This window comes from Erithacus rubecula (assembly GCF_903797595.1).
Source record: "Erithacus rubecula genome assembly, chromosome: 1".
Classification (NCBI taxonomy): Eukaryota; Metazoa; Chordata; class Aves; order Passeriformes; family Muscicapidae; genus Erithacus; species Erithacus rubecula.
The window spans coordinates 46,970,272-46,988,741 of NC_136658.1; the positions used below are offsets into that span (position 1 = coordinate 46,970,272).

Here is an 18,470-nt window from a genome sequence, read left to right on the forward strand (position 1 = left end):
CTCTGTGGGTGAATCATTGCTGTGGTACTAACAGATTTGTCTCTTTGCTCTGCCACCACTGCAAAGGGAGGCCTTGGTTAAGAAAGGTTTTCATTAACATATGTTTTTATTATGCAGCAAGCTGGTCCCACCCTCTCCCAAAAGCCACAGGATTATGCAGGATTAGTGTAGGTGTAGAAGAAGGGACTACAGGTGACCTTGCCCCTGATAAGTTACAGCTGTACTGATTACCAAAGAAGAGGAACAGCCTTGCCCTTAATAAGTTGCAGCTTGACTAATGAAGCTAAGTGTGATAAAAGGGGTGGGTTGGCTGGTCAGGGGGAGCTTGGAGGAAGAAAGCCTGGAGGAAGAGGACCTTGAGGAGGTAGAGGAGCCTGAGGAAGAAGGAATGATCCAGAGACACACAAAGAAGAACAAAACAATGGAGTGAGTTGCTGCAATGAAAGATCTGCTGTAAGGTCAGTCTGGATCTGATGGAGTCAGAGTCTGCTGTTGGACCCCACAGCAGGAGTTTGCTGTAGTCAGTCAGGATGGCTAAGCTGTAAAGAAGAATAAACTGGGACCCTTTTCATACTGTTGAATGGAGTCTGTCTTGGCTCATTTCCACCCCTAACAAGAGGTCTGCTGCAATGGATTAGGGGTTGAGGAGGTGGAAATACATGGAGATGCTGAGTGCTTGGGGCTGGTTCTGAATCTCTTGCAAACAAGAACAAACCACTCTGAGATACCCAACTATTCACTGCTCCCCGTGGCTTGTCTGAGGTTTCCTTTCCCACAATAAAGCACAGAGTACCTTGCTCTCTGCCATGCAAGTGCTGGGTAGATAAATCAGCAGACAGAGCTGAGCCATTGAGGTGGTTTGAAAAGTGCATAGGCATATACAGAGGGTGATGATGGCAGGACAGCTTCTAGCTGGGAGCCAGTAACTCATTGTATGCCCCAGGGGCCAATAATGGGTCCAGTCCTGTTCAACATCCTCCTTAATGACATGGACAGAGTGGCAGGGGATTTGCTGGTGCCACCAATCTGGGCAGAGTCGCTGATAAGGCACAGAGTTGTGCTGCCATCCAGAGGGGCCCTCACAGGCTGGAGAAATGGGCTGGCAGGAATTTCCTAAGTTTACCAAGGAGAACTGGAAAGTCCTGCACCTGCAGAAGAACACCCCAGGTACCAGAACAGGCTGGGGGTCAACCAGCTGGAAAGCAGCTCTGTAGAGGAGAGGACACAGGATCCTGCTGGACACCAAGCTGAGCACCACCACCAATGTGGCCAATGGCACCCTGGGGTCCCTTAGGCCAAGTGTTGCCAGCAGGCTTGGGGAGATGATCCTTGCTCTCTGCTCAGCCTTGGTGAGGCCACACTTGGAGTCCTGGGTTTGATTCTGGTCTCCTCTGCACAGGCACACAGACATACTGGAGAGAGTCCAGCAGAGAGACACAAAGATTAAGAAACCAGAGCATGATTCCTGAGAGGGAAGGCTGAGAGTTGTCACTGTTCAGCCTGGAGAAGGAAAGGCTCAGGGGATCTCAGTGGTGTGTATAATTTCCTGCAGGAAGGGTGCCAGCAGGACTGAGCCAGGCTCTGTGCAGTGGTGTCCAATAACAGGATCAGAGGCAACAGGCACAACCTGAAACACAGGAGGATCTGTCTGAACATCAAGAAACACTTTTTCACAGTGAGGGCAGCTGAGCACTGGCACAGGTTGCCCAGACAGGATGTGACTTGAAGATACTCACAAGATGTCTCAACACAGTCCTGGCTGGCCAGGCCTGGGTGTCTCTGCTTTAGCAGTGTGGTCAGACCAGCTGCCCCTCAGGGGTCCCATCCAACCTTCCACTCTGTGATTCTCTGAGGCATTGATGCATGGAACAGAGCATCCCATGGAAATGCTCATGAGGATGCTAATTTTTGCCAGAGGATTAGCCTGGCATGTGTTAAACGTGGCCAAAACCTGGTCATAACATGGTCTAAACATTGACCACAAAGAATAAATGGAAAAGACTCACAAGTTTCAAAATACGAAGGCACCCTGCCACAAGAAATTGTTCTACAGGATTGTAGAGATCTGGACTGAATTAAGATGTGCATTTTTAGCAATTTCTCTGTCATGAACACTCATTTCTGTGTTTTGTGATCATCTTCTGTGTCAGTTGTTTTTACCCATGTTGTAGCTGTACATTATGAATTTGTGTGAGCACAAACAGCATTTGTGGCCCTGGCATAAGAAAAAACAGATAAAAATAGGACCTCAGTTCTCCAAACTTGCCTTATGATTGTGTTTTTTTAAATAAGCATTTAAACATTGTTTTTAACCACGGAAATCAGATACCAAGAAAACTTTCATCTCATTCCTGCAAAGCAAAATGGAGTTTCTAAGTCATAGCACAGCGTGGGAGAAGGTGTGTTTCATGTTCACTGGAGGAAGTTATTTCAGAATGTGAATTTCATTGGTATTTCTCCTGCTAAGGTTCCCTGACCCTCTTGACTAAGAGCTGCCCCTGTTAGCACTGCAGCCAGGCTTAATGAAGCCCACAGGCAAAGAGTGGTTGTGTGGCCCACTCACAGGGCTTCATGCCCACATTTTGGGACTGGAGTCAAGGGAATGTGGAAGGAAGCAGCTCCCAAAGCTGCTGCCGTGTTGTGCTCCACTGTTTGGGATGAAATGAGCTGTGCCACCCTTCTGACTGTCATGACTTGGTGCTGCACCATCATTTCCAGAGCTGGTGCTGCATGTGCAAAACAAAATTAGTCATATAATGCAGAAGCAGATTTCAGCTGCTTTGTTGTTCAGTATTTTCCACTTAGATTTAGAGCCAGATTAGGTTTCAAACATATCAAAACTCCAATAATTGTTTTCTTCAAATTTTTATCACAAATCAGAAGGAATCTTCAGGTTTTTATTCCTCTACAATTCCCATCATATCAAGTTAAAGCCTCTAAGATCTTGTCCTCCCCATGTTGATGCTGTTATTGAATGGACAGATGAATGTAAAAATCAGGGATTCTCCTAATTTCTGCTCTACTGCCAGATGAGTAATGGAGACTGGGACTGAGCTGTGGAAAATCCCTGTCTGTTGCATCAAAACTGAAAGGACTGGAGATTTTTGTGTCTACACCCAAAGCTTCCTGAAAATGTTTTGCACTAGAAGAGAGAGAAGGTAACCAAAGCCAGTGGGGAAAGCAAAAAGGAGAGGAGATGATGATTCAATGGAAAGAGGAGGCGCAAACTTCCTGCTGTGTCTCTGTGAAGGGGCTGTTACCTCATTTGTTATGCTGCCTAGCTCTCAGAAAGTCCAGCTCCAAATCATCTCTCAACTCTGGGAAATCCCACCAGATGTAAGCAATTACCTGAGGGTGGCTTTGCACCTGAGGAAGCAGCCCTGGAGGAGGCACAGTGATGGATTTCCCAGCACGGGCACGTGCCTGAAGGTGCAGCTCCTCACCAGCCACAGCCACCATCACAGCTGGGCTCAGCTGATGGCCTCAAGGACCTGATCCCAGAGGAGCTGCAGCCTGGCTTTTCTGCTGGGCTGGGAAGCAACATCCATGGGAAGGTCCCCAACAGCAAAAGGAGACTGCAGGGAGCCTTTCATGGAATGGCAGAGAACAGTGTTCTGACGATGATGCGAGAAGAGCCATAGTGACTCTGAGGTGCACATCTGTTCTGAAATACCCAACATCTGGCTCTGGAAGCAGCATGTGGTGGCTGCCAGGCAGGGACCTGGCTGGAAACACGCCATGGTTAAGGACCATGATGCACATTTCAGGACAGAGACCCTCCAAATGTTAGTACAGGACTCCCCCAGAAGGTGTCCCCTGTGCCCTGGCTGGGTCCCTGGCAGCAGAGACACCCTGGGACAGCAGGTGTTGCTCACCCTGGGATGGATATCTGTGGCTGTGGGACTCTGCTTGCTTCCTGCCAGGCCCAAGGAAGTTTATGCAAACATGGACACAAGAGAAAAAAGCCTAGACACAGCTTTGAAGTTGAACCTCCCTCTTCAAATCCCAAACTACATTCCACTGGGTTCAGTAAAGGGCAGTATCTCTTAAAAGAGACGGCTGCAAACTGGGGTGGACAGGATCCTGTTGGAGGGGAGATCCCATTCCAGCTCATCCAGTGTTGCAGAGGCAGGGAGCAGATCCCAGAGCTGGGAAGAGGATCCCTCAGTCCCTTGCCCCATCCAGAAGAGCCTTGTCTGCTGTGCACTGTGCAGCCGTGCTGGGCTTGCTGGAGCCGTGCAAACGGGTGGAGCTGGGCTGCACTCCTGCAGCACAGCACCTGCTGCACACAGGGCAGGAGCGTGTTTTGCACAAAAGAAGAACCCACTTCCTTTGTTCTGCACTTCAAAAAGAAAAATAAAATCAGGTGGAGAGCACTGCTTTCCCTCCGTCTTATTCCCAAGGCCTTGGGCACAGTTGTCACCCTGGGCACGGCCGTCACCCAGAACTTTGGGCTCTTATATCTGTTCTTGAGGCTGGTGATGGCACTTGGGTCATCCTCCTCTGCACAGGGGCTGAGACCCCTCCAATCCTCCTTTATCCAGGCCCCCTTTGACACAGGGATGGCACTGCCTGCTCCCCTGGGAAGTTCTCCATCCTCCATGCTCCATCCCCGGGCAGGTGGCAGCTGCTGGGCCATCAGGATGTGATTCCCCTCCTGGGATCTGCAGCTCTCTTCTCTGCCTGCGTGAGCGCAGAGCCCAGGGGACCGGAGGGGTTGTACAAAGGAAAATTCCCGGGCATGAATTTGCATCACAAACCTCCCCGTCCATCCCTGCCAAGCACCGGTGATTCCGGCCGGGTCCGAGGGGGGAAGCCAATGGCATTTTGCTGAGCTTCACCCAAGTTCATTCCCTCGATGGTGTTAATTTGTGGAGACAGAACTCTCCCGTGAGAGGCTGTAATGAGGGCGGACAGGAGCTTTGCACCATGCCACAGTGAGCCGAATCGGTGTGAGCAGTGTTTGTCCCAGCTGCAGCTGTCTGTGCAGTGCTTTAGGGGTATGGAAGGATACCTGCACCCACTCGCTGCTGTGGGCTCAGGATTTCTGCAGAAGAAACACTTCTCCGACGTTAAATCCATTGGCTGTTATCACTGTCACCATGAAACAGCTCAAGAACATTCGAGCCCCACACAAGTCTGATTAGCTTAACTCTTGACAGATGTGCAAGTAGAGAATTTCTATTTTACTAGGGAATATTTTTAAAAATTTACTCAGCAGTTACTCTGTTATTAGCAGACCTTTCCCTCTGTGTAATATAAACCCTCGAGCAACAGCAGTACCTCCATTACCAGATGCTTGTTAACCAATTTTCACTATTGCTCTTGCTAGGTACCTTCAACTTCTAGTAAATTCATGACAATAATGTGTAATTTCTATACAGATGACTCACAATACACGAGTACACAGATTAGTACTGAGTTTAATGTTGCTGCTTTAAAACATTAGAAATATTATGCAATTAAATAATTAGTTGAGCTTTACTGACCCAGAGGGAAATATGTAAGTTTAGCTTAACTGTAATCTTAACCTTTGTATTTCTTGGCTTCAGGTTTTTTTTCCCATGATGGGAATTTCCTGGTTTGTTAGGAATTTTTGTGAGGGATAAAACCAGACACCAGCAAGATCATCACCACCACCACAAAAAAAACCCCCTAGAACCACTTAAAGAAGTATAAAAATTCCTCTTGGGATTTGAAAACCCTAGTGATCTCTAGTAAAAAAAGCCACCATGGGGAACACTATCCTGCTGGTCACAGGGCAGGCTGCCCCTCTGCAAACATTTTGGGAAGTGCTGGGCAGGAAAGTGCTCTGTCCAAGCTGTAAGACACACACATACAGGGCTGAGGAATAAATCACAGCCCTCCACTGCTCAGCTCTCTGTGGGGACACAGCCTGCCATGAAAGTTCCAGCTGGGACAAGGGGCTTTGCCCCACTTTCACCACGCGGTATATCTTCTTAATAACAAAAATATTTAACAGCTAAGGGCAAATTGTTTCATTCAGTTCGGTCTTTGCCCTAAGGAGCCGTGGCTGGTGATGTCTCTATGTGTGTGAGAGGCAAATCTGGGTTTCACCCCAGGCACAGCATGGCTTGCACTGGCCTCAGGCACAATAAGCTCTGCTGAAGATTTGCCACAACTTTATTGTAAAAGCTGCCGTGGTCCGATCGCGCTGTGTGTGTGCCCGGGGTGAGCGCTCTGGACCGCACGTGAACCAGAGCTGAAGCGGTTTTCATTGTTCTGTTGCATTTTGCATCCTTGTAGAAGTTTTCAGAATAAAACCCGAAGTCGGGCTCAGATGTCGGGAGCGCAGGTACAGTCATTTATCTTCCCGCACAGCCACTACTGAGAATATCCCCCGCGGCGGCACATACCGAAAGAGAAAAAAAAAAAAAAAAAAAAAAAAGCCCCACCCAGAAAGAACACAGCTTTACTAACCCTAACAAAAAAAAAAAAAAAACCAAAACAAAACCAACAAACAAAAAAGCCCCAGACCTCAGGGTGCTTTTATAATGTGAGCGAATCCCGGGAGGCGCTCACACGTCCGGGGAGCCCCAGTGCGGACCGGGCAGGAGGCTCCGCGCCCGCCGATCCCCAAAACTCGGGCGGGAGGAGGCGGACGAGGACGAGGAAGAAGAGAAGAAGGTGGCGGCACCTCCGCTCGCAGGTTGGAGCCCCTGACCTCCCTTTCGTGCGTGCGGGTTTGAGCATCCCAGCCCCCCGGGTTCCGCGCCGCCGGGGACAGAGGCAGCGCAGCGCCCGCCCCGTCCATCCCGTCCCGTCCATTCCATCCCATCCCGTCCCGTCCATCCCATCCCGTCCATCCCGTCCCGTCCCGGGAGCGGCAGCGTGAAGATTTGCCACAACTTTATTTTAAAAGCTGCCGTGGTCCGATCGCGCTGTGTGTGTGCCCACAAGAGCTGCCGCAGCCCCGCAGCCGAGGGGACAGGGCTGCGCCAGGCAGGAGAGGGACAGGGCTGTGCCAGGCAGGAGAGGGACAGGGCTGCGCCAGGCAGGAGAGGGACAGGGCTGTGCCAGGCAGGAGAGGGACAGGGCTCTGCCAGGCAGGAGAGGGACAGGGCTGTGCCAGGCAGGAGAGGGACAGGGCTCTGCCAGGCAGGAGAGGGACAGGGCTGTGCCAGGCAGGAGAGGGACAGGGCTGTGCCAGGCAGGAGAGGGGACGCCGTGCCCAAAGCGGGGTGTGTGGCGGGAGGGCGTGCGGGGATTCGGTGCCGGGCTGTTCGCAGCTCCCCGATCGGACGAGCATGTGACACGGGATTTTTGGGGAAGTTTGGGGTGGTTTTTTTTTTTTTATGCAAGGCCAGGTTTTTTCCTCTCTTTCAATTTCTTCCGTTTTGTTCCTGCTTTGGTCCTTCCCGAGGGTTGGGAAGGCATTCCTCAGCACTTCTCAGCCGGTCCCCCAGACCTCCCGGTCCTCGGCCCCTCCAGTTTTTGGGCATTTTCTCAATGAAGCTCCCCATTCCCCTCGCGGTAATGAGTAAATGGCATCATTGCCACCGGGTGAGTTTGGGACCTTCCTTGTGTGACAGGCAATTCCCCCTCCCAGCACCTCCAGTCCTTTCTCATATAGATTGGACTTGCAGAAAAAAAACCCAAAATTAAGAGGAGCTCGTGCTGAGAAAAGGAGAATGAGTCACAGTTACTGTTGAGTTGGTCTCACCAAAATCACAAGAGAGGCATTTTTCCAAATGACTTGAGCTGTGTGCTGCTGTGGGGGCTGGCTGGAGCAGGGGACAGGACTTTTGCTTTGTGGTGGGGGCCAGCTCTAAGGGTGACACTCCTGTTATCAATAAGCTGCAAGTTTCATGTCTGTTCTTATTCCAAGGGAGAGAGCAGGAGATTGTGAGGCACTGTGGAAATGGCTCTTGTGGAGGATGTGCTCCTGCCCACCAACCTCACCTCCAGCAACCAGAGCAGCTGCAATGTGCACAACCACCACTTCTCAACCAAAGTCATCTTCTCCATTTTCTATATCATCCTGCTGGTGTTTGGTTCCTGTGGGAATATTCTGGCCCTCTGTATCACCTTCCAGCGCAGGAAGAAGAAACTCAACTCCACTGACCTCTACCTGGTGAACCTGGCCCTCTCTGATGCCCTGTTCACACTGGCACTGCCGGGCAGGATCGCCTACTACATCCTGGAGTCCGACTGGCCCTTTGGGGACTGGTTCTGCCGGATCACAGCTTTCATTTTCTACATGAACACCTATGTGAGCATCTACTTCATGACCTGTGTGAGCGTGGACCGCTACGTGGCCGTGGTGCGCACCAGGCACCCCGGCAGGATCCGGAAGATGAGCCGTGCCAGGGGCGTCTGTGTCCTCATCTGGTCCGTGGTGTTCCTGCAGACGGCTCCACTGCTCCTGCGGCCCATGACGCGCAGGATGGGAGACAAGCTGACCTGCATGGAGTACTTCAACTTCGAGGAGATTCCCAACCTGCCCTACCTGCTCCTGGTGGCCTGCATGATTGGCTTCTTCCTGCCTGTGGGCATCATCTTGGTGTGCTACGTGAGGATCAACCTCAAGCTCTGCCAGACGGCCAAGGAGAACCCGCTGACGGTGAAGAACGGGCACCACCACCGGGCCTTCACCGTCATCCTGGTGGTGCTGCTGGCTGTCCTGCTCTGCTTCAGTCCCTACCACCTCAACATTGTCCAGTTCATGGTCAGGAAGATCCTCTACCAGCCATCCTGCCGTGAGCAGCAAGCCTTCAAGATGTCCCTGCAAGTCACGGTGGCGTTCATGAACTTCAACTGCTGCATCGACCCTGTCATCTACTTCTTTGCCTTCCGGGGCTACAAGCGGAGGCTGCTCCGCATCTTCAAGAACAGCGGCTCCCTGGCCACCTCCTCCACTGCCAAGACCCCCTCAGAGAGCAACAGCAACAGCCACAGCCACAGCCAGCCCCCAGGCTCCGTCTCCATCTAGCAGCACAAGCCCTCCCTTTTGCCCTGGCCTTATGGACCATCCCTGATGGCAGAGTGGAGCTGCAGGACCAGCACCTTCAACAGGCTCCACTGCTCTCCTGCATGGAGCCAGGGACTCTCACAAAGCCAGCCTGGCAGGGACAAAGCCCTGCCTGGCTCAGCATGCCTGGCTCTGTGCTCAGCGCTGCTGCATCTGCCAGCCTGGAGCAGAGAGAGGCACCTTTTCATCCCAGCCCAGAGGAGGCAGCTCGTGCAGCTGCTCTGCCTGGCTAACCCAGCTGGAGGGAGTTTCCAGCACTGCACTGCACCTCTCTCCCGTGCCTGTCTGCATCCCCTGTGGGGCTGGGGCGTGCTGGTAACCACCATGGGTGTTCCTCTGCCCCACTGTCCTGTGCTACTGCAGCAGCATCCCTGCATGCCTGAGGGCAGACAGCACGGAGATGGACTCAGGGCACTCTAGGGAAAGGCTGGGATGTTATTTGCATGCAGAGGACAGCCTACAGCTCCTTCTCCACACCAACAAACAGCAGCTCTGCTCTCTGCCTGCCCAGCATCCCATGCCTGCACCTGGGCTCTGCATGGGGCAAGCAGTGTGGGGTGTGTGTGAGATGCTGGAAAAGCCCTCGCCCAAGGAAGAGGTGCGAGGATGTGAATTTGTAGAGCTCCTGGATGTGCTGCTGCCTTCATTCACCATTTGGGTGATTGCTTCTTCCCCAGGGTGCCCTTCCCCACAGCTGATGGCACTGCAGCCACCCTGGGACCCACTGCTAGGAAGGGGATCATGGGGATGGCCTGGATCCAAGCCCAGCTCTAAGGCTGCAAACCTTCCCTGGAGGTACTCATGGGACAAACCTTCCCATTAGTCCCTAATTTGAAGAGAGTAGAGAAATAGGGACAAGAGCTGAGGGTGGTCTTATGTGACCTTGACTGATCTTGAAGCTGGTGCCCTGAGGAGTCCAAGAGCCTTGCTAAGGGAGGTCACTTGTGACTATTGCCAGAGCAAGAGGAGGAGCCCTGGGACACTGGGTTCCTGCTGAGGTTTGTGTTTCTCAGATGAGGAGAAAGTTGGCAGGAGCCTCCTCAGCTCTTTGCTGAAATCACTAGACTGTGATAAAAAACCCACACACGGGATTTCACAGTTCCTGGCATGTCTAGCATTTCGTTTGAAGCTGGAAGGGACAGACACACACAGACAGACATGAAAAGGAAAAAAAAAGCTGCTCATTTTACTGAAAAGTATACCTGAAAAGATTTCATGAATAGACACTTTCAATTAATACAAATGATTCTTTACAGTAACTATCTTTTCTTTGCCTAGAAAGTTAATAATAGTCACGTGCAGCCCTTCATTGTTTTAAACGCACATGAACGAGCTTTTGGATGGCAATGGGTCTAAAGGCTGACTAGGAGGGATATCTAAAATAACTCTGGTGGCAAACAGATTCCAGTAGGTCCTTTGTGGAGGCTGAGCCCTCCTCAAAGCAGGTTTAACCTCAGTGCTGACCTGCAGAGAGCCTTTGTCCTGAAAAGCATATAACAATGGTCAAGAAAGTGCTGGGATGAAATGATATGAGGCTTTCAGTGGTCAGGACACCCTTAAAGGAATCTGGTTAGGCTGGTACAGTTACATTGCCCTATTGATATCTCTGGGAAGTGATGGCTGGAAGGGAATCTCTGCATCACCTCATCCAACAGCCCACCAAAGCAGGACTGTGGATGGCACAATGGCTTCATGCAGACAAGGCTTGGAAACTCCAGGCAAGGAGGGTCCCCTTGCTGAGGTGACAGTTCCCACTCTACATTGCCCTCTGGATAAAAACATTTTTCCCACCATTGTGTCTGAACCTGCCCATCCACAGCTGGTGGCTGTTGCCCCTAGCATCTCCTACTTGTGCTATGAAGATCTTGGCTCTGCTGTCTTTGTAACTCAGATTCCACAGGACTGTGTTGGGGACTGCCAGTGGTTCGTAGCTGTTGGTTTCCATGTGAACACCAGAGCTGGGGTCTGCATCAGTGGCCAACTCTCCTACCCAAAATCAAGACATTGATTTTGTTTTGCTAAGCTGCAGACCACAGCTGAGAAAAAGCCAATCTATGACCAAGTCTTTTTGGGAAAAGGTGGAGTACAAACATAACCTTGTTTGCTCCTTATTGGACTGTTTTTCTCAGAAGTACTTTACTGAGAAAGGTACCTCCACCTCTGGCCGCCAGTAGGAGCCTTTGTAGTAGGAAATAGCTGGAGTTGGGTGTAGTGCTGCAAGATGCAGGAGGGATCTGGCCTTCCTCCTCTGGATGGACACAGCCTGGGATACTTTGCTTTGGAAAGTACCAATCTGGGAACAGCAGGCAATTAGCTGGAGCTGAGGGAACATCCATGAGATGGAGAAGGAAGTGACTTGGGCAGAGTGGGTCATGAGGAATCTGGGCAAAAGAGAGATCTGAAGAACCCTCACCAGCTTGCCCACCTGCAGGTGCTCCCTGTGTGCTTGAGAAAGGAGCATTTCCCTAAAATTGAAGAGGAACATACTCTGTCTAGAGGCACAGTAACATTTTCCTACACTTTGCCGTTCACCTGTTCAGTCCAAACTCCTTGCATGATTCTGGCTGTACGGTGCTGGCCCAGCAGCTACCGCCGGCTTTGACCCACCAGCGTTCCCTTGGAATCACAGAAACACAGCAGCACAGAACCCTTCGGGTTGGAAAAGACCTCTGAGGTCATTGAGAGCAGCCATTAACCCAGCACTGCCAACACCGCTAAACCACATCCTCAAGTGCAGCGCCTGCAGGTCCTTTAAACACCTCTCCACCGGCTCGGCTCTGCCCGTGTTCCTGCCTCGCCCTGGGACCCCGAACCCCGGCTGGGGGCACCCGGGGCGCAGTGCCCGCCCCGACGGTGCCGCAAGGACCGGGACAGCGCCGGCTCCCGCCGAAAGAGGGAGTCGCAACCTCTGCTCGGTGCTAAAATTCGCCCACGAGTGTGAGGAGACGATGAGAGACGGCGCTGGTGCTTCCCCACGCGTCTGCTGCCGGGCAGGGATGCGGTGCCGTCCGTAAGGCGGGCGCTTGTGCCGTCTGCGGGGAGCGCACGACAGCTCCGGGACCGGGGGCGTTCCGTGCGGAGCTGGAACTGCACAGTGTGCGGGTAATTCTGGCTTTTCTGCCGCCTACTGCTGCTGTGCTGCCTTCTAAGAAGAGAAGATTGCACTTTTATCTGAGGGCAGAGAGTACACTTTGTGGACACACAACAATAGGTAATTCATGCACAGATGTGAGATATAGTATACACTGTCTGCATCAGAATATCCTGGGCTGCATCAAAGGCAGCATGACCAGCAGGTCAAGGGAGATGATTTTGCCCCTATATTCAACTTTGATGAGATCCCACCTGGAATACTGCATCTGGGGTCCCCAGCACAGGAACAACATGGACCTGCTGGTGCAAGTCCAGCAGAGGGCCAAGATAATCCAGGTTGTGGAGGAGCACTTCTCCTTTGAAGACAGGATGAGGGACCTGGGGTTGTTCAGCCTGGAGAAGGATCCAGGGACACCTTAGAGCACTGAAAAACTAAAGGCTCCAAGGCAGCTGGAGAGGAACTTTTGACACTGGCCTGTTTTGACAAGAGCCTGTAGTAACAGGACAAACTGAAAGAGGGCAGATTTTGATGAGTTATTAGGACAAAGCTCTTTACTTGGAGGTGATGAGACACTGGAACAGGTTGCCCAGAGAAGCTGTGGATGATCCATCCCTGGAAGTGTTCAGGGGCTGGGTTGGATGGAGCTTTGAGCAACCTGGTCCAGTGAAAGGTGTCTTTGCCCATGGCAGGGGGGATGGACAGAGCTCAAACAGAACAGCTCTGTTTCCCTTAGCAGTGGTTCCCAACTTCCATGGCTTTTGAATCTGTGCTTCAAATTGTCCTGAACTGAAACTATTGCATGTCATACATAATATTTGTAAGCCATCTTTATAAGCCAGTAAAATTTTGTAATTTAATACCGCACATATCTACTAAAAATAAAAGCTTCTCATGGCCAAGTAGAAAGCCCTAGTGTGATTGATCAGGCCAGGAGATATGGGCAACTGCCTTCTTCTCAGAGGTGCCTCTGCCCCACTCCCCCTCTCTGTCCCAAGCAAATGACCAAAGCAGTGAGAGGCAAGCACAAGCTCTCAATCCACCTCCCTTACACAGGTGATGTGCTCTCATGGAACAGGGAATTATAAATCACCTTCCATGGGAAAAGTGGCAGGACCTGCAAGGAGCTGTGTCCTTTCTGGAAGGGGTCTCCCCACAGCTGAGATGGAGAGGTGCAAGAAGTCAGGTTGGCAGGACTAACTGCTTTGGATGCCAGAAGCATCTGCATTCTCACATACAAGTGGCTCCAGGGTTTGCTGCACTGCCCAGCCCCTGGGAGGGATTATTGCACTGGTGCCACATGCACCACCTCCTGCAAAACTGACAAAATAAAATGTGAGCATTCCCCTATCAGGCAGTCCTGAGAAAGAAGAGAGTGGATTTTCAGTACAAGATAAGCTATAACCTTGCATATTTTCATTTTGCACATGAAATCCTAGGAATCTTTTAAAACTGAACTTAGTGCAATGCAACATTCTATCCCCTTTCTCTCAGCAGGTCTTCTCTTTCTGTCCTCAGTTCTACTTTGCTCCTCTTTTCTAAACTCTCTGGGTTTGCTCAGTTCCATCTGCCTCATCTCTCTCAGGTCATTTCCTTTGCTAATCTTACGTGACATGTACAGTCCCTACTTATCCTCAGTCAAAAGGTTGGATCCTGCTTTCAGTTCAGCCATGATCTGGAATTTTTCACCCATTTTTAAAGTATGTATATTTCTGCTTTCTCCACTGCAACCATTCAGGTTTAAAAACAACCCCCTACAAACAGGTATGAGTCAAACTAACTTCTTCCTCTTAAAACTCATTGGAAAACAAATGATGACAGCTGAACTACCAATGTGTTGAGACTCTCAACAGTCACACCCATTTGTCTGGTTGTAACATTCCTCTGCTCCCACCACTGATGTCTCACCTCGTATTTGCACCAAACACTGCTGGAAGCACACACCCTCTCTGAGTTCCAGAGTGAACTTTATGTGGTGAAATAACCCCTTTATATATGAAAACAGGAGGAATGTAATCCTACTAGAAATTAAACAAGTACTTTTAAAGTAAATGCAAACACATTTTACATATATATATATATATATATGCATATGTGCATATATATAAACACATATACAGTTTGTGTGTTTATGTGACTCTCCTAGTAAAACAGTTAATTTATTCAAAAAATGCTCATGTACATAAAATACTGATTACTGTGACCACACAGTAAAAGAAAGCTAATCTCATGTAGGTTTTTCTTGTGGAAGAATACACAAGAATTTAATTGCACTTTTGTATCAAATCCCTCTATTATTTCAAATGAATGCTGTGAATTTATTTATTCTCAAACAGATGCAGTTCCCCTTATAGCATGGGAGTTGTAGTTTGGAGTGTTTCCAAAACTTGGTGCCTTTGCAACTGCACGGATAGCCCAAATACACACATTTGAGAAAGGGAAGTCTTTGAATACAGACTTTTAATTTTCTTTTAACAAGCTCTTAGCTCCACTTAAATTCATTGAACCAATACATAAATATTCTCACTCACTCTCTGTATATATACACATGCATACACACATATATGCATATATATAATCATATATATACATATACAAACCATTAGGAGAGCCAGAAACGTTGCCCTTTGCCCAGTACCTCAAAATATTTTTTTTCTGGCTCATTCCAGACAAAAATAATAAGACCTTTTCTCCACCAGATATTCCAAAGGCACTGGTAAGTGCTAGACAGCACAGGCTGGTGCATGAACCAGCTGACAGTCCCTGTGCTCGCTCAGAAACAGGCAGCCTTCAACACTTGTTTTGAGGGAGAAAAATGGTTTTGGTAGGTCTTGAGACCAACCAATCTCCATCTTGGAAAAAAGTTAAGGCTTGAGAACCTGTGCCTGGTAGGCTTATCACATAGATTTACACAAATATCAACCTTACTGTGGGTGTGTTTCAAAGTGCCACATAATTGTCTAGGAAAATCCCCCAATGAGTTACCCCTGTGCTGTCTCACAAGATGACATTCCCAGTCTAGTAGGGAAATTTTAAAACCAGCAACTACTTTTATTTCAAAACACAAAATCTTACATTTACTAGAACTAGCGTGAATTTCCTAGGGACTTGAAATTCAATACACAGAAAAGTATTCTGCCTTCTTCATGCTGCCCAAAAAATATGGCTTGTGTCACACACAGATTAGAAACTGTGTGATGAGACATTCAAAACTGTACCAGACAAACCCAGCGTAGGCTGTGAAGAACACGCTCCTCACATTCCCAGAAATAGTTCATGAAAATTTCACCAAGTGGAAACTGAGTTGTTTTCCAGCTCTAACGTGTGAATCTTTCTTCTATGGTTCTTGCATGAAACAGGAACTGTTTTCAACAGCATCTCAGACCCTTTCTTTTACCACTTCTTCTTTTTGTTTGTTTTTTTTTTTTTTTTGAAGTTGGAAATCATAACCCTAGAAGCATTTTGAACACAAACTTTCTCACAATCAAGTGGAGCTTTCAACTGACATCACCAAGACCCACATATTACCCCTTAGGTTTAATCATATTCTGCAGAAATGCCCAGCAGAAAGGATTTTCCATGGAACCATGACATTTGAATACCCCCTGTACAGGCAACAGTAAGAAAGGATTTAAACTTGGAAAATATCCACTTACTTACCCCACATGCCACTCAACATGTTTTAAAATTCCAAGGAAATAAACACTCTTTGTGCTTGTCCCTTTAGCAGGGCAATGTCTGAAAAGGGTATGTTTATTTACTCTGGGATAGGTGGATTTTTATTTCCTATAAACAAAATTTTATTTCTGAAGTAATTTACCAGTCTTTATTGCTACTTTTGGATAAAATACCTGTGAAGGAAGAATCAGTATGTTTCAAAATTAAAACCTGTACTTGTCTCAAAACATTTAGGTAGTCTGCATATATAAATTACAGTAGGACTTCCTTTTCTTACATGTATCCTTTGCTTTCCAAGACAGCAGGTTTCCAGAGTTCCCTGGGTACAGAAGTGTCTGTGGTCTACACACACATAGCTTCAGCTTCACACAAACAAAACCCTTCAATTAAAATGCAAATCCTCCCTAAGTAATATGATCATAGAAACAAGACAAACTCCGAAGGAGATTGATCAAAGCCCAAGAAAACACACTGTCATTCCAAAAAACCCTTATTTCACCCACTGCAAAATACCAAAGAAATATATACAGAACACTAACTTTATTAAAAATTATGTGATGTGCTGAAAGTTGTACAAATTTGATGCAATTTCTAGATAAGGACTTGTATGGCTGAAGTACTTTTTTCAGTTTTATCAGTCAATTAATAAAGGAAAAGAGAAGTATCTCTCTCTCCCTCTAAATCTAGTCCTGTAATTTCCTGATACATCTTCCAGGCCAAGTGAGACTGCAAAGATCTGTGCTGTGGTACACAGCGTTCATCTGGATTTCCAAAACATCCCCTATGCACCTGTTATTGCCTCTGCTACACTTCTTATGACCTATACCTTATTCTAAATGTATGTATGTATTAAATATGTGTATATAAATAGACACATATGCACATGCTGTACACACACAAGTACATACAGAAACATACATGAAATGTGTAAGATATGAGTGTAGGTTGGTTTCACAGAGTTGCACTTTGGAATCTTGTATTCCTTCAGGTTGCTTTTATAGACATGTTCCCCTCTCTGCACCCCACCTCCTGCAAGTCCTGAGGTGCTAACACTGAGCACTTTGGAGAGTCAAGCCAAGCAAGCTGATTCAATAATCAATCTAAACTTCAAACACAGCATGGCACAAGCTTGGCACTTCTGTCCTGTTGCCTCCTGTGTCAGCCTGGATCACCCCTAGTATTAATGTTCCAGCCTGTGGTCAACACTAAGCTGCTTCAGACAGTGAGGATTCTCCAAATGCAGGGCCATCCTCATCTCTGACACTAGAAAACTAGAATTATATGTAGAAAAGTTAGCTTTTTGTAATTTCCTTTTAAGACAGCATGCAACCAGCTGAAAAAAAAAATGAAAGCAGCACATAGGACACTGCATACATCCATTGTTACAGAAGTCATCTCTGAGTTAGCCATGGAACTCATTCACATCATTCCAGTTCTGATCTTATTGCATCATTCAATTCACCTTTATTGCTTCCAGTGAGTATCTTCATGACCCGTATTTGAACAGCAATTCACTCTGTTTGTAAAAATTCAAATTTACAGTGGTCACTTGCCATAGCTCACCATACGCACATATGAATTTTCCCTCATCCTATCTATTACGTGCTGAATGACAACTTTTATTCAAAAAGAAATTTGAGAAATAAAATATTACAGGCATTAATAAAACTTTTCAAAGAATGACATAATAGTCCCATAACCCTCTATTGAGTTGAAAAGTAAGTGATTTTCAAACCTCTTATTACTGCAATAAAAAATCAAGTACTGTAAAATAACATTTAAGCTAGAGAAATGAGACTTGTAAATGAAGAAAATATTATTTTCTTGACAGGTAAATCTAGCTGTTGTAGTTGTTGAAGCCTTTTTTTCCCTTAATTAATTCTGATAACATCTAACAAGGATTTACAAGAAAAAACCCACCTATTTTATTTAAAAATAAATTTAGGTGATATCCAGTAACAAGTAGAAACTAAAGTTACTTTGAAAAGGATAACCAGACTAGAAACCAGCAAGTGATCCGAAAGCTTGGGAACAGTTCACATCATTTCTGAACCCTGCTCTGCGTCACCCGTCACGCGGAGCCGTTTCTCTCTTCCGACGCTCTTGTGGGGCTGACCTTGGTGACTCTGCCCAGCAGGTGGCTTTGATCCTCTCCCAGGCATGTACAAACCCATGGGTGAAGTTCCTTCACACACAAAACCATCAGTGCTGCAGTAGAAAATTAGTGGCTACATTTAAGTCATTATTTGAAGCCCTCAGAGCTTCTAGAGCATCTCCTCTGGAAAACCCCATTTCCATAAGCCGTGCGACCTGGAAAAGAAATGAAGTACACCACTTTAAAACCAGGGTTTTATTCACACTGTATACATTAGTCAATAATGTCAGGAATCATTTTTCCACTGATCAAAGACCTATCTGGAACAGGGTGCTTCATAAAGTTGCCAGAGAGATGACCACTTTCCACCACTTAATTCAAAGCCAATTGCAGAAAATGCCACACCTGTACTTTCCTGCCTGGTCCAGTTTTGAAAGAAGAGCAAAATCCAAAGTCTGGTACCACACATGACAACTACAGTCTGACCTGGGGGCTTGCTGCTGCTTGCTACTCTCAACAAGAACAAGATCTCAAGAAGTCAACACTGACCAAAACACAGAATTATAAAGCAGACTGATGCCTTGAGAGGTTGACCTGGAACAGAGGCTAGACAG

At 47.9% G+C, this 18,470-nt stretch overlaps 2 protein-coding genes and 1 long non-coding RNA gene across 4 annotated transcripts in view; 2 read left to right on the forward strand and 1 right to left on the reverse strand.

Annotated features, from left to right (window-relative positions):
• LOC306804786 (G-protein coupled receptor 183-like) overlaps positions 1-9,502 on the forward strand; it is a 28,579-nt gene extending 19,077 nt beyond the window's left edge. The window contains exons 1-2 of one of the 2 annotated variants that reach the window (XM_079311824.1): positions 6,563-6,670; positions 7,850-9,502. In XM_079311824.1, coding sequence (XP_079167950.1) covers positions 7,883-8,953 — 1,071 coding nt within the window. In that variant the 5' untranslated portion in view covers positions 6,563-6,670; positions 7,850-7,882 and the 3' untranslated portion in view covers positions 8,954-9,502. Of the gene's footprint in view, positions 1-6,562; positions 6,671-7,849 lie in introns of those variants that run through there. The other variant, XM_079311825.1, reaches the window with a different exon arrangement.
• Positions 1,290-4,555, forward strand: LOC306805974. Its single transcript, XR_013775349.1, has 2 exons — positions 1,290-2,399; positions 3,030-4,555. It is a non-coding gene; the product is annotated as an uncharacterized lncRNA (long non-coding RNA).
• Positions 9,503-16,286: 6,784 nt separating the features above from the next.
• UBAC2 (UBA domain containing 2) overlaps positions 16,287-18,470 on the reverse strand; it is an 85,944-nt gene continuing 83,760 nt past the window's right edge. Inside the window, exon 9 of the mRNA XM_079307050.1 lies at positions 16,287-18,071. Within this exon, the coding sequence (XP_079163176.1) occupies positions 17,964-18,071 (108 nt within the window). The 3' untranslated portion in view covers positions 16,287-17,963. The remainder of the gene's footprint in view (positions 18,072-18,470) is intronic.